The 23,546-nt window shown below is 39.0% G+C and overlaps 2 protein-coding genes across 3 annotated transcripts; one reads left to right on the top strand and one right to left on the bottom strand.

Annotated features, from left to right (window-relative positions):
• Positions 1-108: 108 nt before the first annotated feature.
• On the bottom strand, positions 109-11,464 carry LOC146463988 (uncharacterized). Of its 2 annotated transcripts, XM_085083807.1 has the most exons (5): positions 11,332-11,464; positions 7,426-7,743; positions 4,617-5,270; positions 3,453-3,611; positions 109-794 (listed from the first exon to the last, which is right to left on the bottom strand). In XM_085083807.1, the coding sequence occupies exons 1-5, from the start codon at positions 11,381-11,383 to the stop codon at positions 310-312; spliced, it is 1,668 nt and encodes a 555-aa protein (XP_084939933.1). In that variant the 5' UTR covers positions 11,384-11,464; the 3' UTR covers positions 109-309. The 2 variants fall into 2 exon arrangements, with proteins under 2 accessions (XP_084939933.1, XP_084939934.1); XM_085083808.1 differs by lacking the exon at positions 3,453-3,611.
• A 4,080-nt stretch (positions 11,465-15,544) lies between these two features.
• Positions 15,545-21,972, top strand: LOC146463987 (uncharacterized). The gene is made up of 4 exons (XM_085083797.1): positions 15,545-15,680; positions 17,360-17,689; positions 20,515-20,781; positions 21,149-21,972. The coding sequence occupies exons 1-4, from the start codon at positions 15,620-15,622 to the stop codon at positions 21,532-21,534; spliced, it is 1,044 nt and encodes a 347-aa protein (XP_084939923.1). The 5' UTR covers positions 15,545-15,619; the 3' UTR covers positions 21,535-21,972.
• The last annotated feature ends 1,574 nt before the right edge of the window (positions 21,973-23,546 follow it).

The raw sequence follows: 23,546 nt of genomic DNA, 5'->3' as shown, positions 1-23,546 counted from the left end.
TAGAATGAATAAGAACGATGACCATCTCCAATGTTTAACTCCAGCCAAGTGTTGATACTCCAGCTCAGCTAATTTTCCGTCTTTTTTTTTATTGCTCGCAGTGTAAGAACTGAACAAATCTGGCGCAGAAAGAAAGCCACACGCTGCGAGCGTTCTCTTCCTTCTAATTCTTCTAATTTCTAAAAATTCTTCTAGTCGCGGTGAAGCTATATTTCCGCCCGTATGTAGGATTTGAGATCCACGGATAACTGCTCAATCGCGGTCTAATGCAGGCAATAAGAAATTAAATAATCAACCCCTAACGTTCCGTCAAACCATTGTCCCTGTCATTCCAGTCGTTACAGCGCATGACTTTACTTTTAAATGCGTTATCAGTCTTTTTTCCCATCCCTTTCTCTCTGCACTATCAGAGTAATCCAAAAATGTTTTTGCCCTGAGAGCTTTAGGGAGTTGGCTTCGGTCAGTGTCGTCAATTCGTATTACAATCACTGCAGAGTCACTTCTCTCAAAGCTTCGCTGTAAAGCGTAGTCTAACTCCTGTTTGCAGTATTTACTTGTGGCGTAATTCTTCGTCCAGACCGCTAAAACTTTACGGCTCTTGTATACGCCTTCCACCATGCTTTCCAGGAAAGCTTTCCCTAGTTCAAAGTGTAAATGATCGACGCAATACCTTACTTGATTGTTATTAAACAAAGGCAAGAGTTCTTTGTCCACAAACGGGAAATCCTTTCTGCTGTAAGTGATAAATACGTCGTATTCGAAGTCTATATCGTCTTCATCTGGAGGAGATATTACTAGGAAGCAAAAGTCGATGTCCGTGTTAAATCAGCAGCAGTATCAAGAAAGGAAAAACATGATCGTAAATTTTAGGGTGCGTTCGTTTGGGCTGATCTGGATCATGGCGCAGCAAAGGAAGGGGGGTTTTGGTACGTAGGAGCAGTTACTACTGAACAGCAGGCTCGAAATTTGCACGCGTCAGCGGAAATCCAGTGGGTAAAGAGGATTAATTTGAAATTAAAAACATTAATAACACCTAGCTTTAAATACTGAACAGCTTTTTTAAGCAGAAACAATATAAGCTACAAACAAACAGGATCATAGCAGCTCGTTTAGGAGAGTCACTTTTTGAAATGGCAATTTTGTGATAAAAGCGAAAGTTTATGTACAAGCCACTCCATTTCCTGATAAGTTTTAACCCGTGCTGAAAGAAACAACGGCAATTTTTAACGACTACTTTCCAGGAATTTTATGGCAGCTCCAAATACGAGGGAAATGCACCATTCAGAGTGAGAACCACTGTACATTGTCACTTTAATAACAAATTAAATTAAAATTTCTGATCTTTTGTCTAAAGGAACGCTACCGGATTATCAATTCGATGATTCATTTTGGGGTCACTCAGTGATCTCACGAATCCTCGTCCAGAATGAATTCAATAGATCATTGATCTGAAAATGGATCATCCCAAAGAAACCCGATGGATCAGAAATCCTGATCCGGATCACCGCAAAGGAAGGCGCCCTTATAATCTTGGTTTTGAAGTAAGAAAGATGCGTAGTGTTGAGAATGTCACAAGCGTATACTGTTAAGATCAGTGTCCTGTGCAGGGCTGAAATCATGGCAATGTTTAGCTCGGGTCAGGAAACACTTTGCGAAGATGTTAGTTATTCATTTCTTAGCTTACGTTTTTTAGGTTTCTTAGCTTTATTGTTATCATTGTTGTCTGTGATTGAATGAAAAAAGTTATGGGGGTTTGCCATTCAAACTTAACAGTGTGAATTTAAAACACCAAAGCAGCCAAGCCAAGCCGAACGGAGCGAAACCAGATCAAGTCGAACTTAATCTAATCATACCAAAACAAGCCAAGCGGCACGAAGCCAAACTTATGCAAAACAAACCAAGCCAAGCATAGCCACACCAGTTCAAATCGGATCAAGCCAAATCACACCAAATCAAACCGAAGCGAACCGAATCGAATCAGACCAAATAAAATTACCGGCCAAACCAAACCGAACCGAACCGAACCAAAGCAAGCCAAACAGGTCGAATCGAACACCAAGTTCGAAGCGAACCGAACTAACTAGGCCGAATCAAATAAAACTTAGAGTGTGTACCTTTGGGATCATCCAAATCAGGATCAATGATCCAAGATCACTCGGATCATGGTGCATCAAAGGAACCGAGGAATCAACTCTGCATGGCAAGGATTCTATGATCCGAGTGATCTTGGATCTCAAGAAAATTAAGGCATGGGTCTCTAGTTATTTACTCAAAAAAGCAAGGGGGTGGCCTATCTTCTGAAAATTTAGCTGTAACGTCGTAAGACTTTGACAGCATAATATGCTTACATATTGACATAAAGAACTTATGCAAATTAGGTCACATGACCTTTCACGGATGCAAAATTGAAGAAAACGTTTGAGCAAAAATGGCACCACTTTTTATTGCCTCCCGGGAGCTGCCTGTAGTTTTAAAACTTTACCACTTTAGTCGCTTCATTTCTGTGCCCGGGCCTTTTAAATATTCCCTCAATTTTGAAAATAAACGGCCAATTTTACTTTGGAGGGACTGGGCACTAGTAAAAAATGCCGTTTATTTTCAAAATTAAAGGAATATTCAAAAAGCCCGAGCACAGAAATGAAGTGCTTAACAGTGGCAAAGTTTTAAAACTACCAGCAGCCTCCAGGAGGCAATAAAAAGTGGTGCCATTTTTGCTCAAATGTTTGCATAAATGTTTCGGCCGCAACAGGTCACGTGACCTAATTTGCATAAGTCGTGTAGGTCAATATGTTGACATTTGTAAGCATTTTGTGCTGCCAAAGTCTTACGACGTTACAGCTAAATTTTCAGAAGATTGACCACCCCCTTGATTTTTTGAGTAAGTAACTAGAGACCCATGCCTTAATTTTCTTGAGATCATTTATCCTGATCTGGATCATCCAAAAGGAGCACACCCTTAGCCTAACCTAGCCAACGAAACAATTCAAACTAGACCAAGCCAAAAATATACGAAACAAAATCGAACCGAATTAAGTCAAACCAGACCTGGCCAAACCTTTACCAAACCTAACCAAACCAAATGAAAACGTACCAAAAGTAAAAACAAAAACAAGCCGAACCAACGTAAACAAAAGCAACGAAACGCTCAAACAACTATAAAAGCAAAAGAAGTTAGTTTAAGCCTTCCCCAATTTTCAGAAGTTGTAATAACGCTACTGGAATAGGAAGAAGATGCGGAAATTGTTCTCTTTTTGTCACATCTATTAAAATGCCTCGAAATCTTCCACATATCCCTCTTCCAAAACTTTGAATAAAAACATGCATTAAGATACTTTATCGTCCTCGTCAACGAAAACATATTCCAAACTTTGGAAGACAGAGTCGAGTTATACTGATCTAAAAATGGACTAATAAAAATTGACCCTGAATGTATCAGAGAAACGTAACCTTACTTGATCCAGGGGGACGTCTTCTCCTTCGCCAGAGTTTTAAAGAAAGTGTTGCTGTCGTTATTAGTCCAGCGAACAGGCCCAGACCAATGAATAGTGTTGTACCAAGCAGATCGGCATTGTTATTGTGATTCTTTGACACAGAATAACTTGAAGACGCATCTTCACCGATAAGGTCAATATGCAACAGAATTAAAGATACGAGTCTTAAAATACTGGAGGGATTCGAAAAAAAAACTGTCGATAAAAATGTGAAGTAAGAACAAAACTTTAAGATATACTCCACTTAAGAGTCAAATGTTTGCCATGAATTTAGTAGAAATCAAATTGGCGCCACTGAAACGAACGGGTGAACTGAAACGAATTGGGGAGACCTTCTCATGCAATACAAAAGGGAGACTTTAAACAGACTTCGTTAGCTTTTGTAATGACTAATTTATTTCACTTCGCCAGAAAGAGAGGAAAATGAAATACAGAGGGCTGGGACGCCACAACAGTAAAGCCAATTACCGTGTGACCATGTAAAAGAAATACGAAAATTTAGCTCTTATAGGTTGCTATACAAAATATGAAAAACTGCAAACGGGAAATAACAGGGCAGGCTAAGGTGCGAGCAGCAATTCAACCCAAACATATAAACCGTTTTCCACTTGTAAGGTTCATCAATAAGTTAGACAACAAGGCGATGTAAGTGTCTCTTTTCAAACCCAAGAGACATAATAGATGTATGAGACTGATGTATTATTCAGTAATGACACAGGCAAACTCGGAAAAAAGTTCTCTTATCAGGAGTCGAACCTAAGACCTTCCCATTACTAGTTCGGATGCTCTACCACTGAGCTACAGGAGACTCGTGGGAGCTAAGGCCATTAAACTAGGTCCATGGGACAAATATCCTGCATACAGACAGACAGACAGACAGACAGAATTTAGGATTGAAATTTTAAAGTACATGTAGTTAGAGAAAAAATTTAGCATAGTTTCATTAAGAATAAAGTCCTGTCGCCTGGTTCCAATTTTTGTTAGGAAATGTGACTATTAAAATGAAAGCCAATGTAAAGATCTTCTACCTTACGCGCCTACTGGCGCGCGGAGATTTGATGACGATGTATGTAAAGATCTGAAACTTTGAACAAAAGTTTATTATAAGATTTTAAGACCACCTACCACTGTGAAGAGTAGGTCCCGCGCTTACATGGACGCTGATGTTTTTCTCCCGCAAGCCATGTGAAGTGTTGAGAACACAGGTGTAGTGACCACTATCGTCAAATCCAACATTATAAATCTCCAAATTGAGCCTCCTCCTTTTAATAACCCCCTCGGAGAGTATAAACCTATTTTCTTCATATTTGCTGTTGGTTTTGCTTCTGTGTATTCGGCTGCCATTGAAAGTCCAAAACAAGTCGTTGAACAATGCTGCCGGATAAGCTGCGACGCAACTGAGTGTTGCGTTTTTGCCTTTTTCAACCTCAACTACTGATTGTTTTGGGACTAGCGAAGGACCTTCTACATCTTTCACCATCACGGATATATTCATTGTGCTTATAAGTATGTCAGTGGAGTTAGCATATGCTCCACAAGTGTATGTCCCACTCTGTGCTTGTGTCACGTATTTAAGTTGTAATGTCGAGGAATTTGTGACTGTCTTATCTAAGACTTGATCATCTCCACTGTGGTAAAGTTTAGCGTCCATCATTTCTCCGTTGAAAAGCCAAAACGCCCAAACGTCGATCGTTTCCGAGTACGTCAGCTCGCAGTGTAGGGTCTCTGTAGCTCCTTCGTCTAAAGTGACGTTTGGTTGCGAAGCTGAGACCTTCAGAACTACCAAAAAGACAAACAGACAATTACTACTACTACAACTACTACTACTACCACTACCACTACCACTACCACTACCACTACCACTACCACTACCACTACCACTACCACTACCACTACCACTACCACTGCCACTGCCACTGCCACTGCCACTGCCACTGCCACTGCCACTGCCACTGCCACTGCCACTGCCACTACTACTACTACTACTACTACTACTACTACTACTACTACTACTACTACTACTACTACTACTACTACTACTACTACTACTACTACTACTACTACTACTACTACTACTACTACTACTGATGTCAAAACATTTACACCCCATTAATAATTCCGGTTTTTATTCCAATTTTATGGGCATGTTAGAAAAATACTATCCATCTGATCTAAATCCTGAAAATTTTAGCAATGAGACAATAAGGAAAATTGAAACTAATATGAAAAACAAGTATCTACGTTTCTGGCAACACAACCTTGAACACTCAAAAAAGTTAGAGTTCTATAAGACTTTCAAGAATGAATACTCTTCGTCTAATTATTTAACTCATTTAAGAAATTTTCCTGATAGACGAAACCTAGTTAAGTTTAAATTAAGTAACCACAAACTCAGAATTGAAGCTGGTAGATATCAGAAAGATCATCTTCCTAGAGAGTTAAGATTATGTCAGTTGTGTCAATCAAATCAAGTGGAAAATGAAACTCATTTCTTGTTTCAATGTAGTTGCTACTCTCTACAGAGGCAGACATTCTATGAAGACATAAGTAAAATGATACCTGATATTCAAACGAAATCGACATCAGACATTGTGAAACTACTGATGAACTCTAAAGACTATAATGTAAACAAACTGGTTATGAACTTTATTTCTTCATGTATGATTATACGTGACAGGCTATTATTGGATATTGATGATGTAGCTTAGAATTAATTATATATTGTTATGATACTTTACACTGTTTTGTTAGTAATTAGATTATATAAGCTTTTGCAATACTGTAAATCTTGTGGTCATGCAAATAAAGCAATTACTACTACTACTCTACTACTACTACTACTACTACTACTACTACTACTACTACTACTACTACTACTACTACTACTACTACTACTACTACTACTACTACTACTACTACTACTACTAACTGGCTGGTATAGTAACCTAATTCGCGAATGATTTGGCAGTTGTTTGATACTATTACCGTTGTATCATCCTTATTCGCCAATGATTTGGCATTTATTTTATACTATTACCGTTGTATCAACTGGTAAAGAGTAAGAGTATTGATCTGTCAAAGTCTAAAGGCCCGTTTAATTGGTTTCAACATTTGCCCAACATTTGATCAACAAAAGGTGAACAGATGTTGGGCAAATGTTAGACAAATGTTGAACAGAGTGTTCAAATGACTTCAACACCATTCAACATTCTCGAGAACGTAACAAAGAAAATGTTGTATGGATGTTAAATAAATAAAAAAAAAAAATTTGGTTCAACACGCTTTCAACAAGCTTTCAACATTTTTTTTACACTTTTAACAATGCTGAACGACCCGTTCAAACCGCTCCCAACATTTGGTTCAATAAGTGTTGAACGCATGTTGAGCAAAAGATGAAACCGTTTAAACGGGCCTTTTAAATTTAAAAGTGGTGAAAAGTGTCTGAAACCGGTGGCTGTAAAGCTAGTGGGTCGGAAGGAAAGAGGGTTATGTTATGTTATGTTATTTTTTTTTGTTGGGAGGGGAGGGGGGGGGAGAGCTGCTGGAAAATCGTATCGATTTTGTTTGTCGTTTTCTTTTTTTCTCTTTTGGGGGACAGGTGTGGTTTCGTTTGAGGAGCGGTTAAACTAAAAATTAACAGGGTGCAGTGGATTGATTTTCCACGGGTCCGAGAGGTGTAATTTAAATACAAGCAAAAGCGTAGTATTTTGGTGAGTTATATATTTGTCAGTGTGTCCTACTGGGAATTTTAATTGTGTATAAGGATGTGCACCTTCACTTTTAGGTGCGGCTACCTCTCCCGGACTCTGAATGAGTTCTCTCCGGGTACACCGGGACGATCACACCGACTGTTACTCATATCTCTTGTTGTCAATAATTATTACTGTTCGATGTATTATGCGGAGATGAATAACAGATCCCAGCATTTACGTACCGCTCTCATATAACTGTAACTCTATCGAAGCTTCAGTGTCGTCTGAAGGTTCTAGGCCATTAGACACCGTTGCAACGCAATCATATTCACCAACATCCTTCTCAGACACATTTGTGATATGCAGATAGAAATTTGCTTTCCCTTCTGTTGGCCACTCAGAATCGCCTCTACTGATTTCCTTGCCGTTGAAGTTCCAATAGATATAGGTATCCAATTGACTCACATCACTTCCAAGACAAACTAAGGTCACATTGGAGCCCCGCCTTGCCACTACTTTGCCAGGAACTGGGACGAGTTTAGCTCCTTTACCGCTGACACCTGTTGAAAACATTACAATAGAAATTCTGTAAATGAATAAAAACAGGAACCTAGTTTGGCTACCTTTTGATTTGATTTGATTTATTTTTTTATTTCATCAGCTTTATTGGACACATCAATTTCAATACAAAGAACAAAACAGAAATACAAGAAACAAAATGAATGGTGTAAAGGGTATTACGCAAAAAGGGACAACGAGACCCATGCGAGGTACAACCAACATTAAAACATATAATAAACATCAGAAAAGAGTCTTAACCTTAAGCACGGTTGCAGGAGCAGTCTCTTGCAAGAGACCATGTGCAAGGCAAGTCAATATCATACGTGGAGTCCAGCAACAAAGTACATTAAGGGTTGATGCTCACTTTGGCTCTGCTTGTGGCTCAAAAAAGGGTGCCCAGGTTTTTGCAGCAGCTTTGGACATAGGCGTACGGACCTGGGGGACTGCAGCCTCCACAAATTCTGGGCAGCTCAGATTTTTTGGGCAGCAAGATAAATTTGTGCAAAGCCAGTTTTTAAAAAAAATCTTTTTTTTTTGGAAGAGATAGATAATTTCTATTTTAACATGAAGTCGGCGTGAAAGCCAGTTAAATTCACGCAAGACAATTGTTGCCTAACACTTGATGAGTTTCTGGTTATTTAATAGAAGAAAGATCCTCGCAGCTAGTACGCAACTTAAGCAGTTGCGAAAACAAATCCCGAAAAAAATTCAAGCTTGAACGGGAATCGAACCCATAACCTCTGCGATGCCGGTGCAGTTTTCTACTAACTGAGCTACCAAACCAGCTGGTCATATTGTGAGTTCGTAATATACCCATGAAAGAAGGACGAATAAATGAATGTTAATATATGACGCATATATTTTGTACTGCGGATGAAAGATCAAATAGAAAAAAGATCATCGCAGTTCTTAAGCAGTTGCAAAGAAACTGCGATCTTCTATTTGATCTTTTATTCACCAGGGCATCCAGACAAACGCCATCGCGTTACCTTCAAGCCCTTGTAGGTGAACACACGCAAAGACAAACGCAGCTGACACCGGAATCGCACCGCCGTATTAACGCTTACTGATGCGTCCATCGACAAGCTGCTATCCGAGCTTGAGCTCAGGACCAGGAAATACTTTGTGCTTTGGGAAATATCCGGCTGTCACAGTGAAACACCTGATAAAGAAAGCTTCTCCCGCGTCGCTAAATTTTACAAAATCGACGGCGAGTTTCTGGAAGCCGAGCAGAAAATGTAGGCGAAATTTCGTTGTGTGCGCTGATTAGGCTACATGGCCGTTTCAGAAATACTGGAGACAATGCACGAGAATGATCAATTTGATATGTTTCCAGGGTTTTCTTATGTGGTACGTATCCTTGCCGAGTGATACCTACTACATCGTGTTCTGCAGAACGATCATTCAGTGCGTTGCGCAGATTGAAAAATTACCTCCGCAGCACCATGGGGCAACAACGTGTCAGTGACATCGTACTTATTAACACTGAAAGGACATATGCCAACTCATTGATATCTTCGGCCGTCGAAATGGCAGAGACAGCTATTTCTTTTAACGTGTTTCGTGAGCTCATATGATAGATTCATATGTAAGAATATTTTCAATTCATATGTAGGCCTGTGTTGGTACATCGTATGACCCCCGTTCCTTTTCGACTGTTTCGTAAAAATTTGCCGGGCAACGTGCAAACGTGGTTATGCGTGTAACGTGGTTATTACACTGAAGTAAAAGGTTTCTTTCCAACTCAATCGAACATTTTATATTTGGTCGGAAAGTGTTCTAAGTATAGGAGAGTGAACGAAAATATGGCTAGAAAATTGTATTGTACATGCCCGACTTACGCAAAGTTTAAAATATACGTTGTTCGAAAGAAAATCCAGAAACTTTTACACGTGTAAATTATTTCTTGTGAAATGCAGGTCGTTTGAAGTTCCTTTGCATCATAGTAACCATAGTTGCATTTATATTGCATAGGATGTAAAAAGAGTTTTAAAACGAAAACACAGGTGGATGTATTTTAAAGATCAATCTGACTTGAAAATTCTCAAATAACAGAATTAATTCCGACCAAGAAATCCCGACATGCGGTGAAGAGAACGAGAAACATTGTGACGCCGAGAAGGTTTACTGTCAACCGTTGACAGTCAAACCTTCTCGGCGTTACAATGTTTCCGTGTCAAGTCAACCTTGCGTGTTCAGGAGCCATTTAGGTTGTCATCCAACACGTGGTTGTCTCGAGTGTTTTCACCGCAGTGATGGTCAATTAAATTCATTTTCGATTCTTTTGGAATTCTGTTTGTGAAGGGTCAAGACGGTAAGTCTATAGAAGTTCTCGATAATTAAATGACAGGTGCGTAGCAAGAAAAATAATATTCGAATTTCTTGGTGTAAAATGTTGAAAAGCAAACAACTTCAAAGAAAAGAACAGTTAACCAAGACTTTCATTTAATTGAATATTTGGCAGAATTTCAGGTGAGGTTAATTCGGCCACCGTTAAGAAATTCGAGAGTTCCAGACAAATTATACAGTGGAGCAAAAAGCACCTTAATAGCCTTCATTCCTTAGTCAGTATCACCCGGGGAATCAAACGTTAGTGATGTTTACCTCTGGGATTGAGGGGGTGAAATCTGTGAAGGCACCGGATAATAGTTCTTAGGCTGCTGGGATTTACAGTATAGCTATAATAAGTTGTATGTTATAGGAGAACGCCGACGGAGAAATCGACCAAACACAGCTTAAGTTACACTAGCTTAAGGATTTCATCTATATTGTTTAAAACGACTTGGTGCCATCTTGTACAGTATGATAAACAGTACCACCTGAAATTTAAAGTGCTGCACAATGTGATAATTCAATGAAAACACTTGTGAACTTAGGTCCTTGGACCATAGAAGAATTCAGTTAGAAGCAGACATTGGAATATTTTGAGATTTGACTGTACTCAAATAAACTGCATGAGTGATTTACACTTTTGTAGAAATTTGCCTTGTCCAAGCGAAAGCTCCGGTAATATTAATGTTTATGAGCGCAGTTATGCCTAAGAAAGACAAGAAAGCGTTTAGGTTTGTAGTGGGCAATGAATCTTTTGTAACGGTGGAGATGTGCAGTATAAATCTACGCCGAACGCATAAACACTATGTCAATGGCCTCGGAAACACAACCATGTGTGTGCAAATTGATTGTCCTTTCAACAGTAAACATTCCACTACAGCGCTTTCTGAAGAATGCTGGAGGAAGAGAAAAGCTTTTACGGGTAATTGTTACCTCAAAAATTTAAAAGACTTCTTATTTTTGATAGGGTGGGTGCGGAAATCCAATTCGCAACTTTCCAACAATTAATTTTAGAGCATACCCAGTTTCCTTATAATATCCGTTACCAGTTATCACCGGGGAAAGTGATTCGGAAGTTACCAAATATTAAAACCCTAACCACACGAAAACAAATCTTGTCTCTGCCAAATTCCGGAGATGGATCAAACCGGCTACATTTTCTGTTTCCCCGTTTGGTAACATTGTGCGCGACACGCGAACTTTTACTTGCAGAAACTCGCACCTTCGTACTATGATTTTTCTATCCTAAATCTTACCTGGTATGGATAGCAGAAATGCAAGTAGGAAAGCTGCAAGATAGCATTCCATCACTTCTTTCTTGAATCTGGAGATATCTGCTTCAACCACCTCCGCAATGTTCTCGATTTAGGCACGAGTTTTAAAATGACGTTCTAATTAAGTTATATGACTTATTTGACATGTTTCGCTTTTGAAAAAAAGGTTATGAAAACCGGGAGCGAGCTAAAGATAAGGTGGGGGGGGGGGGGGGGGGGGAGGGGATTGTTGAGCAAAGAAAAGCAGAATTCAGTGAACAAACCAAACCATGCATGCTAGAGTGAAAATCGACATTGTTTTCGCCTTGGTTAAGGTGTTAAAGAAGGCTTAAAATTTACGTAATAATTTGTTAAGAAAAGTGTATTTCATGTTTACTTTTTAGTTTTCGCTTTCCTGTTTTCCTCAAAACGAGATCGAAAGGGTTAAAAAGCACCGAAGCCAAGAAATAGGCAGTGCAGATGAATAGTCAGTGAATTTACTTGTCGAGCGAATGTAGAGACGTTTAACGTTCTCGGTGTAGATGTCTCAACCAGGGATCACTTTACTAAAGCTTTTGCACTTGTAGCTAACCAACTATGCCCTTGATATTACAGTCTTTAATGAGGATTCTTCAACTCGTGCATGAACTCCTTATTGTGTTCGTTCTTGTGTTTGCACTTAAAATTACTTGGAAATTACAAGTGTAAGTTATACTTTTTTAGAAGTCGCAATACGATCAGTGTTTAATTGTATCCTTTTTTTGTTCTCTGTTGCTTGCTCTGCCTCCCCCGGTTTTTATTACTCAATTCCCGGAATTTAAACCCGCCACCTGTTGAAAATTTAAATTCTTGAGTTCTTGAGTCGCACTTAATCAGCCGATAATACCGTTGCTGAGGTTTTTAACACCCAGGGGCGTGGTCTTAGGAACTTAATTCAACCAATTGAACGATAACCCTTTTAATTTTGTCTGATAAACTTGATGTAAAAATTGGCCGGTGGTTAATTTTTTTACGTCTGCAGGCAGAAGGGAAGCACATACACAAGTTTCGTTTTCTCTCATTTAAACGACACGGAAGGTAGAAGTGAACCCTTCTCAAAGCATTGTTTTGAACACTCGTGCGTCAGTAAACACCATTTCCGCATGACGCATGTAGACATGCCTCTTGACTTGAAAATATATCTCACTAAATACGCTGCTTTCGGCGACTCTCTGACTTTCCGGACAGATTTTGAAATTTAACTCAAATGAAAGCTGTACATAAATGAGCAATGACTTAATAGGAAAGTGACTAAACGGAAGAAAGCTATAGGCCGATTGCCATTATGAAACAAGATCGAACAATTTTTGAAAAAAATAAAGCTTTTTTTCGAAGCAACATTTCTATTTCTATATTCTAATTAGCTTTATTTAACCGTAGGTTAAAGCGATTTGCATATAAAGGCGCCCTTTTATTTATTGTTGATGCAGGGAGATCACTTGTGATGAAAAAAAAAAGCGGATAAAACAGTTTGATTTTGAACTGATCTTGAAAAACAATAGCTTTTCATTTGAATTGTCGGGCTCTCTTAAGTCTACAAATTTATCAAATGGAAGTGCGCCATTTAGTGTTCTGACGATAAATTTAACCTGTCAACGATGATATTTTCAGTTTTATAGCTCCAATAGATATGGTAATGGTGCGAAAGCGAACAGAATTAGATTAAACCCAAAGGTCACATGAAAGAATGGACTTGAAAAACTAGCAGCTCTAAGGCATCCAGTCAAGAATAGCACCAGTATCCTTTTTAAGTTAAAACATTAGGGGAAAAAAAGAAACAGAACTGAAAAAAGTTATCACAACATTACGTATGGATATGGGGAAGCTTTGACGCTAGAAAATGAAAGAATTCATTTTGAAATATTTTTGTTCTCACGCTAAAGCGTGGTTCCTTTAGCGGAAGTATTCAGGCACTTGAGTTATCTCGTGATAATCAATCATTCAAAGTGATGGCGTTCGAAACAAAAAGCACACGTGCTCGCCTTAGAGATGCGAACCACGTGAAAAACAGGAAGAATAAACATACTCGAAATATGTGCGCCAAAGGTTCGATCTCAACCATTCTTACCTATGCGTGACAATGTTTTCGAACCTTCAAAACATTCGGGACAAAGGTTTGATCTTAATCTTCAAACACATTCTTGTTTGTACAACAATATTCCTGAACCTCGAGATAAAATAGTCATATAAATGTTGTTTAATTATCTTAGCTAATGATAATGTTTCTCAACGTATTGTGGAACCGAGAACAAGAACAGGGAATCGTTGACAATATGAACGTCAAAGGTTCGATCTAGTTTGGTGATCTTCCTTTTATTCGTATGAAAAGATTTCTTCAGAGATGCGAACTACAGGAACCGACAACAAATCTTATCGAAATATTTGCGGCAAAGGTTCGAACTTACCTTCATCCCCATTCATGGCATTGTTCCTGAACCTCGTGTAAAACAGACGACAGTAAGAATAAATCTTTTGCTTACATGGCAACAGAACGATTTCGCTCTCGCTTTTAAGAAAGTAAACATGCATTAGCCCGTTAACTGAGCACAATTTTTAAAGCGAATCTGAAAAGTTTCCCAAAACAATCTAAAATTAAAACAAAGCAAGACAAAAACTGTGGTTACAGGATCTTACAGCGGACATGCACTTAACTTGGAGACGTTTGGTTTGCAAACGGAATGCATCAATTTTGGGAATGGTTATTTTTGTCAGACCTTGGAATTACTACATAATATAATATAAATAAAAGAACCACATCCAGTGGAAAAAAAGTTGAATTCTAATGAAGGGAAGTTTGAGCTTGAGTCTTTCGTCACTAAATAGTCAGCGACATTTGCTGTAAAAGATAGTGATCAATTGAAAAAATTAATATAAGTGCTACTTGATGACACTGTATTAAAACGACAAGTGGAGCAGAACTTGTCCGCCATATTGGAGTCGTATGCAATTCTTAGAGATTTCTGCAACCTCGTTGCCAGGGAAAAGGCCCTGGGAACGAGGTTGAGATTTCTGAATAGTAGACCAGAAATACGAAACTGTCTACGATACTGATCGCAAGGGGAAAAAGTTCAAGTACAGATTCAGCGAAACAGGAAAGACGCATTGTTTGGCTGTTCACTCTCGGTTTTCGCCCCCTTCTTCTAGGAATTCTCCGTCCTTATTCTTTTCACGCTGTTTCTGGGCTTCTCGCTGTCTTTGGGAATCCCGGTTGCCCGAAGTCCCCAATACCGCCTTCCATTTTACATAATAAAGAGGTACATGACAAAAGATGTGAAATCATCATCATCAATCTTTTTTCCCACCCTACTTAATCCAAGGCTCCCTCCTGTTGTTCAACCCCCTCCCTGTTGGGGTCTTTGCTTCTGGGCTGTACATGCCACTGGTGGAGAGAGGCAAAGTGACAGTTTAATGTCTTGCCAAGAAAAAACACGTCACGATTACTCCAGCTAGGGTTCAAACCTTGAACTCTCGACCGATTTCCCACGCCATAGTGGAGAAAGAGAATGTGGAGCAACGTGTCTTGTCTAGAAAAAAGTTTTTAAGGTTTCCATGATAGGGCGGGTTCGAAAAATTTTTACCTAGGAGGAGGAGGAGGAGCAATGCTGACTACAAAAATATTTTTGTTGAAGGAAGCATGATAATAAAAAAAAAAAAAAAAGTCTATCGCGCGATCTACAAGGACTCCAGAAAGCGATGCTAAATTGATTATATTAAAGAAAGCCCCATTATGGGAGGTTAAGCGACATAAATTTTCACAACAAGGGTGTACATCCATTCACATTGTTCTCTAGTTGTTTATTTCGACTGTTAATCGCAGGCTCACAGGGACACGCCAATCTGGAAACTGTTATCTGTACTTGCGATCCAGCTTGAAAACACAACCCTTGGATAAAACCAAAGTCGTGTTTCAGTTGTTTCAGAATGTGTCAGAACAAAGAAAAGAAAGTGTTTTTTTTTTAATTATGACCCACGAACACTTTTAAAAAGGAAAAACAAAGTAATCTAAAACCCAAGGACTTCGAGAAAATCAGAATACACGTATTTTAAAGGAAAATTTAGAGTTCTAACGGCTGCCTTCAGCTTGTATCACTCAATTTTCATCTTCTAAAATTTATTTTTAAACGTTTCCTCTGAAAGTCATTTATTTCTAATTGTGCCTGATCATGCTTTTGCTTTCGGAAAAGGGCAATAAAAGAGTCCCATCGATAGACGGTTTCTTTACTTCCCTGGGGGAATGCCAGATTGACAGAAAATGAGCTTCAGATTTGCTGTGGTTGTTTTAAACACTTTAGGCTGCATTTGCCCGATATCAGGTCAGTATCGATTTTGCCATCGCACTGCAAAACATTGTTTAAGAAAGATAATTCCATATTTGCCAGCAGAGTGAACAAATTGCAATCAATGACATTTTATGAAGAATTTTGTGAAAAGTTGTCTCAAAAGTATGTTGACTTAGTTTGCGCATGAGCATTAACATGTTTAACCAGATGTGTTTCGATGAGGTTCTCTTTTTCCTTCGTTTTGTCCATCCTCTCCTTATTGGTGCCACTTCCCTCACACTCTCGCTTATCCAGATAATATCGACTTAACCTTCTCAGAGATTTGAAAACTATAGAAGGAGCTTTCTCTGGACATTCGCTTAAAGAGGACTTTCACGACAATTTTGCTAACTACTTAAATATTTTTTTAAAGAGTCGTTTTGCTAACGTGAAATTACTGTTAGAGCACCGGGAAGAAAATATTAAGTAATTTCTCCAAGGAAGAACTAACTATAATTATTTTTTGCGACTTCTCTAAAATACACAGGAAGAACTTGATAAAAAATTGGCCAATGTTCTCAAGTTGCAATCCATTTCCATCCTAGCCATCCGCAGCCAAACATAATTAATGCTAGTTTCTGTGCACTAGAAGGGTTATTGATAATAAAAGTGAACCATTATTTTAACGATAAAATATTGTTTTGGGGCATTCAGAGTGACACCAAAATAGGTGACAATTCCGCTTTAAAAGCGCTCTCTGGTGTGAGAGTGTTTAAGCCTCCTTTAAGCCTCTATATCAACACTCGCTATTCTCCATGTATTTATGTCGTTTGGAGCATTTGTTTAAAGATCAAGACACTTTAGGTTTTGGGATCAATTCCCGTTGTTTCTCCTGACCTATATGTTTGATGAAGGAGTGATGGCCCAAAATTAAAATAAAAAAGAAGAAGAAGAAGCGTCCAAAGTATAAAACAATGTTTTCATTCGTTCCTTTCACAAAACGGACACATCTGTAAAATGGGCAACTTATTTTCTCTGCCATACTTGACTGAGTCACTTTGCTCCAACCAAACTCTCTTCAAGACGCCTGTCTAAAACAGGCCGTTTATGCTGAGCACAACGGTGTCCGTTCCATAGACATGGGATTGTACCAGATGAAAATGAACGAGCCAGTAAAACGTTTTATTCACTAAAAAGGCAATCGCTGTAAAAGTTACTTAATCAATTCACGATTATGTGCCCGCACACTGGATAGGACTTTTTTTTAGACGACTCGTTCGTCAATTGGCGCCCGAACACAGGAGGCATGAGTAAGGAGTGTGCCCGTGCCCAGGAATGGTGCCCAAGTACTACTTTGACAAAAAGTTACGTTCAGACAAGGTGCCCGTGCCCGGTTCTCGCTTCTAATCTTAGAAGCGCCCTAGTGAGTCAGTCAGCAGTCCGTCAATCAATCAATCAATCAATCAATCAATCAATCAATCAATCAATCAATCAATCAATCAATCAATCAATCAATCAATCAATCAATCAATCAATCAATCAATCAATCAATCATCAATCATCAATCATCAATCAATCAATCAATCTAGTGTTAGCAGCGGCCTTAAACTGTTAACAACATCAATGCCTAGTTCTATACTGAGGTATGTATGGATTCTTGCGTCATCCATACACAGCAGCCGTCGTTTTACGGATAAATGGTAAACTTTCAACATCTCCGTTCTTTTCTTCAGGTGTTAATCCCTTGCTACTGATGATCAACCCAGTTCACCACACCATAATAACGAGGCGAGGTTCCAATGTCACTCTGGTGTGTTTGGGTCGTAACGTGAACGTCTTTGATACGCTGGCGGTATGGAAATTCAAAGGTCGGGAAATCAAAGACAATACCAACAAGAAAGCTACAGAAAAGTGGCTCCCAGGAGAAAGGGGCAATTTCACTTTGCACATCACGAACGTTTCACAAAGGGACGTTGGCCAATACACCTGCTCCGTTTTGGTTGCTAACTTTAACAAGGCGGACGTGGCAGAAGGATTCATGAAGTTAAAGTTGTATGGCTCTGGTACGCTTATTGATAATGTTTGTTTCTTACTTATTTTCCAATAGAGAGGAAAAAAATCTCAGAGACAGCGGATACGAATTTCAAGCTAACGCCACCTCGGCATTCTCCCACGTGACTCTCGCCATCTCAGGTCACGTGACAAAACACCCCTGCCCCATCATTTGATAAAGATTCCGTGAGAGAATCGAAAGCACGTCCGTTACAAAATCCATTTGGGATCCTGATCTTGTAGCTGTTTTCAATTTGAAGAAAGCATATTAGCTTTAAGTAAGTTATCAACAGCTTTCTAGACTGTTTACCGTCCCCTATTTCTCCGTGTGATTATCGCCATCTTGGTTCGCACTTTTGAGCGCAACCTGGGAAGAGCGCCAAAACTACCGAGCAACCGCGGCATACAACCTGACAAGGAGCTGCCTGGGTAGTTTTAGGGATATCCTCAAGTTGCGCTCACCATTGCAGGCCAAGATGGTCGCAGTTCGATTGAAGCACGTGATCTCGACAATCACGGAAAACAGGGCGCTGTAAACAGTATAACAGCTTTCATTTGAATTGTCATACTTTGTAATAATCACTCCCCGTATGTACTCTCCCCGGGTCTCACGTCCGGAAAAGACATCTTACCTAGATTACATCCAAGAACTCTTGAGAGACGTTCAACGACTGCTCACGACTATCACAGCAACAGCAACAATGCCCTTTATTTGTACTGTTGTCTTACAATAATACAATACAATAAAGTACCTATGAAGCGAAAATTGTCTTTAGGTAGTTATAAAATTTACCCTTTCAAACACGGGATTTCAAAGTTTGAGGTTGCTGGGGTAAAAATTGCCGATTTTGTGAGCGTTCAAAGTTGGGCTATTTTGCCTTCAAAAATGGTATTCAAATCGCGCGGCCAAAATGCCAGGTGACAATAACCGCTGACGTCACGTTGGTGCCAAGAATTGCAATTCATCATGGCGGAAGAGAAGAAAGATAAGCGACAGCGAGGGCGATATTGCGTTGCTGGCGTCCGTAACAAAGAGAGTTGCCTGAATCGATCGTTCACAGAATCGCTAGACATGCTTTTCTCTTTCTACAATCCTTTTCGGCGGCAAGAACGGAATGAAAGTAAACAAACTTTTGGCACCAACGTGACTTCACAACTCGGAATTCACTCGGAATTCGACCCAGTCCTCTGACCATTTTTGAAAGCAAAATAGCCCAACTTTGACCGTTTGTAAAATCTACAAGTTTTACCCCAGTACTCTAAAACTTCGGAATCGTACATGTTAAAGTGCAAATTTTATAACTACACATAAGCAATTTTCGCTTCATAGGCAGTTTAAAAACTAAATTTTAATTGAAAATAAAAATAGCCATAGGGGCTAGCGGAGCCAGGCAACCAATTCCAAGGACATGTTCTCAAGAGATAGTTTCGTGAATTCCAGTCCTTTAAAATCTTTACCATTTCTAGATGTGATCTTTACGTATCCGTGGTAAATCACGCTTTATCATGTTGAGTGGAACGTTTTTGGTCACCTTGCTTTATTTCTGTATCGTTTGAAGATAGAGATATGATCTCGCGGTGCGGCTAAAATCGTACCCAATTTTAGCCACAACACTAATCCATAGCCATTTGCAGGACATACTGAAAATCTGAGACCAAATTTTATACCAAAATCATTGATTCAAACCCTAGAACTGACAAAACAGGGCCGTTCGCGTTGTAACTGGATCTGACTGGGACGTTAAGCGGTAATTTTCCTAGATTCTTCGTGCTCTTAACTGACCAAGCTTAGGTTTGAGACGAGATAATCGCCAATTTTAAACACTGTAGAAAACACATGAATACACAGATTCCTAAATATGTTTGGTGAAAAATTCATTAGGGCAAACACTATCCACAATTACAATGTTCGGGGCTCGGAACATAATCTTCTTATACCAAGACCCAAAACAGAGGCCCTCAAAAAGAGTTTCGTTTACAGGAGAGCTGTTTGGTGGAATATTTTGTCACTAGCAAGCTTGAAGCAAAGCAAGCCACTAGCTAATATCATTTTGGAAACATTACATCTTAAACAACTTATTAACATATCACCAGGTAATTTATTATATGATTTTATTGTAATTCCTTTATATATTAAATAATTTTTGTTGTAATCTATTGCAACTTGGAAGAGCACGAAACCTGTGATTATGGAGCCACTGATAAAATAAAGATGTCGTTATATATCCCTTGGGAAGCACGTGCCTGTATAAGTTACATAACTTGGTACACGCGTGAATTACTTCCAACATAAATTACGTAATATATCAAACACGAGGAAAAGTGTTTCCTCCGATTTCAAAACACCGAGAAGTAGGTTGGAAAAACGAGGCGCAGCCGAATTTTTTTTAACCAGCTTCGAGGTGTTTGGAAATAGGAGGAAACACTCTTTCGAGTGTTTGATATAGCTTCCCAAACTATTGATAATTCTTGGAGAAATTCGAAGCAAAAGTTCACAAAATTTTATGATAATAGGCTTTTCCGAGTTGCTGTAAACCTCATTATGAAAGCGAGGCTAAGTGCAAAACTTTTCATATGAAAACTAGTTTTGTTTGCATATGAATGTAAACTAATTTTCTTAACAAAAACTTTGTACCTAGCCTCGCTTTCATAATGAGATTCAAAGCAACTCGGAAATGGTCTATTAAGATCACATTTCTAAACCTCCTTCACGGTAGTGATTTGCTTTGTTTTGGCTTGATGAATTATTAATGATTTTGAGAAAGCATCTTTGAGATCGCTTTGACGCTTGCAAAAACTTCATGGTAACTATGGTTTCTTACTTTGACTCATATAGTAAGATGGCCGGGAGGGACCTACGCTTTACCAATGCCGGACAGTGGGTGCCCACGATCAAGGAGGGTCAGCTGGTCAGAGGGATCTCTTCAGCAAAACACGGAGGACACCAGTCCACTGAGTAACTGGTCACGGCCAATTCACTTAAAAGGTCACCAGAAAAACAACGAGATCACCCAGCATTTTTGTGTGAAAGAAAACAAAGGTGGATCCAGAGACTGGCCGGCGGGAAAGTACTGTATACACAAAAAGGGGAAATGTCCACATGGTAAGAATAAGCTAAAACTGTGTTGGTCTTGATGGATGTTAAGTAACGCCGGCCTTCTTTATTGACTCAGTTGAGTTTCTCAAAGCAAATATCTGTTGTTGAGTCTGGCCTCTTAAATTTATTTACATGGCGTTACGTTCTAAACGCGCTAATGGGGTTACTTTCAAATCAGTACCAATCATCCCCAAAAAGCACATCATTGTTTTCGGTGATTTTTACACAAATAATTCATGAAAAGGTTAAATGATCCTCATCGACAGGATAAGTTTAACAACAAGACATGGATGATTATTGCAAGTGAAGAAAGGCTCCTCTAGACAGAAAGTTGAATGACTGTAAATTGCCCTTTTGGTTTCCATGACAACAGGTTTCAGTGAAGGCCGGATCAAGTGGGACGACGAAGACACGAAAAATGATAACTTGCACACTGGTATTCTCCCGGACGGTACTTATGGCAAGGATACTGTCGTGTATTTTTGTTGTAGATCAGATGGGTCAGCGAAAGCACCTATCGAACTGCCCATGCGTAATCCTTTCTTTCTGTTAAAACACTCTAGTAAATGTCAAGCTGTCATGGGCATGCGCGTTACGGAGGAATGGTTGTTCTGGGATTGTGAAGACAAGGAAAACAAAAACGTGTGGTCTGGTAACTTGCCTGAATCATTGGTTGCCAAAGACATAAAACTTTACTTCTGCTATTACTCCGAGTACAGATCTTCCCCGATATTTAAGGAAATCAAAGGGGAAAATTGAACATATACCACAGTGGCAGTTTTTTTTCTGCGGATCTCTTGATCATTAAAGACGTTCCTTAAACTTGTAAATAAACCAACCAATGCCTTCTGCCGCAACAAAACAGCAAAAGTATCCCTCTTTTTTAATAACTGAACAATGACTCCAATAACAACTCTGTTAAATGGCACAGACTAGAGATTACAATGGGATGCGAAGCCAGGGGCTTATATGGCACAAGAGGTCAAGCGAAGAAAGTTAGAAGATGTGTTGCTATATTGTAATTCCAAAAATAAATAATACATAATAAACTGACATAAACATACAATATATAAAAAAAACTAATATTTCTTAACACGTTCAGAAACATTAACAAGATTACATATCCACATGCCCAGCTTGTCATGTTGTATGTTCTGTGGATTGCTTCACTATTAAAGACTCTGCTAGCACAAATAACTTTTTTAAATTGCGTCAGTGAAGCCATTTACATGTAGCAAAAAACCCAAACCTAAATCTACAAATTCTACACCTTTTTCCGCGCTTTGTTACCTTGTCACCTCATTAGTATTACAGTCAACTCTCGCCTTGCGGACACCCCGCAATCACGGACACCCACTATTACGGACAAAATCCAGATCCCGGCGAAAGCTACTGGGGTTTGACTCAAACTGACTCCCGCTATTACGGAATTACGGACACTTTAGTGGTACAAACATGACAATTAAATTGTTTTGACTCTCGATAAAGCGGACACCATGAACTTCGCATGTAACATGAATTGCAGTCTGATGTGCGTCATTTGTCAAAACATACTTCAAAGGACTTCTAGAATTTTTATTTTCGAGTAAATTTCATTAGTGGTTGTACAACAGACTCTGCTTTTTCTCTCTTGCGCCTTTTCCTTCCAGATTCTTTAGGAGAGACCAAGCCCTCATCCTTCATTCTTAACGACTGCTCAGCAGATTCACTATTATCGATAAGCTTGTTCTTACAAGATATTTTGGGTCGCCACGTAAGTCACAAATAACTGGAATCTCAATCCCAAGGCCACCACCTCTGCTAATCCTCACACCCCGTTATTACGGACTCTCGCTATTACGGACACTAAACGACGTCCCGAGGGTGTCCGCTGTAACGCGAGTTGACTGTATTCTAGCATGCAATGTGATTTATGTTGTAAATGTCATGTACTTACTTTGTTATAATGATTGTCTCTTTATAAGTTTATCGGAAAAAAATTGTGCGTCAAGTTTCATAAGTACAGAGGACATTTTAGTCTGTCAAAGACTGTTTTATAAACGAATAAATGTCTTTTTTACATCTATAATTTAAAGAGATATAGAATGAAATAACAAAATTGAAAATATCTGTCGCTGTGTTGACATCACCGCCGCCAGGTCCATTCAATGAAAAGCGAGCGAGCGACTTTGAGAAAGTCTAATTACTACCATGAATTATAAACCGTTAAGAATTTAGCCAGCGTCTCCTCGTCAAAAGTTACCTTAATTTATATGAAACACCTTGCTCATACATAAATTGCTGGTGAATCACCAATGAGGTGAAATAAAGCGAATTTTCAAAGAAAAAATGAGCCACAATATGTTATTAGCAATTTCATTCAATACTAGACACAACGAAAGCGGATATCCATTTCCATCTTGCCATCCGCACCCCAAAACATTAAATGAATAGTTTCCTTGGATTATAATAGCCGTTTTTAAAAAAGAAGATATAGCCATTGTTTTCGTTCTCCATTGATGGATAAGTTTCCTTCGGATTTTCAAAGCGTTTCTAAAAACAGATGACACCTTAATATTGTTGACTAACCGGAAAATTAACTCAAATTTTATTCACCATGTTTACCAAGCAATCTATCTCAAATTGACGCCCCTGTAGTGTCATAAAATCAGAAATGGCTACCAATACTTCAGTAGTGAAAAGCATTGTTGAAAGAGAGTACGAGACGAGAGAAGGTTAAATCTACCTACCAGACGCTTGGTGCCGGGAAAAAACAATAATAATAATAGTAA

This window comes from Pavona decussata, unplaced genomic scaffold (genome assembly GCF_977016875.1).
Source record: "Pavona decussata unplaced genomic scaffold, jaPavDecu1.1 SCAFFOLD_170, whole genome shotgun sequence".
Lineage (NCBI taxonomy): Eukaryota > Metazoa > Cnidaria > Anthozoa > Scleractinia > Agariciidae > Pavona > Pavona decussata.
This window is presented reverse-complemented; position numbering and strand designations above follow the sequence as displayed.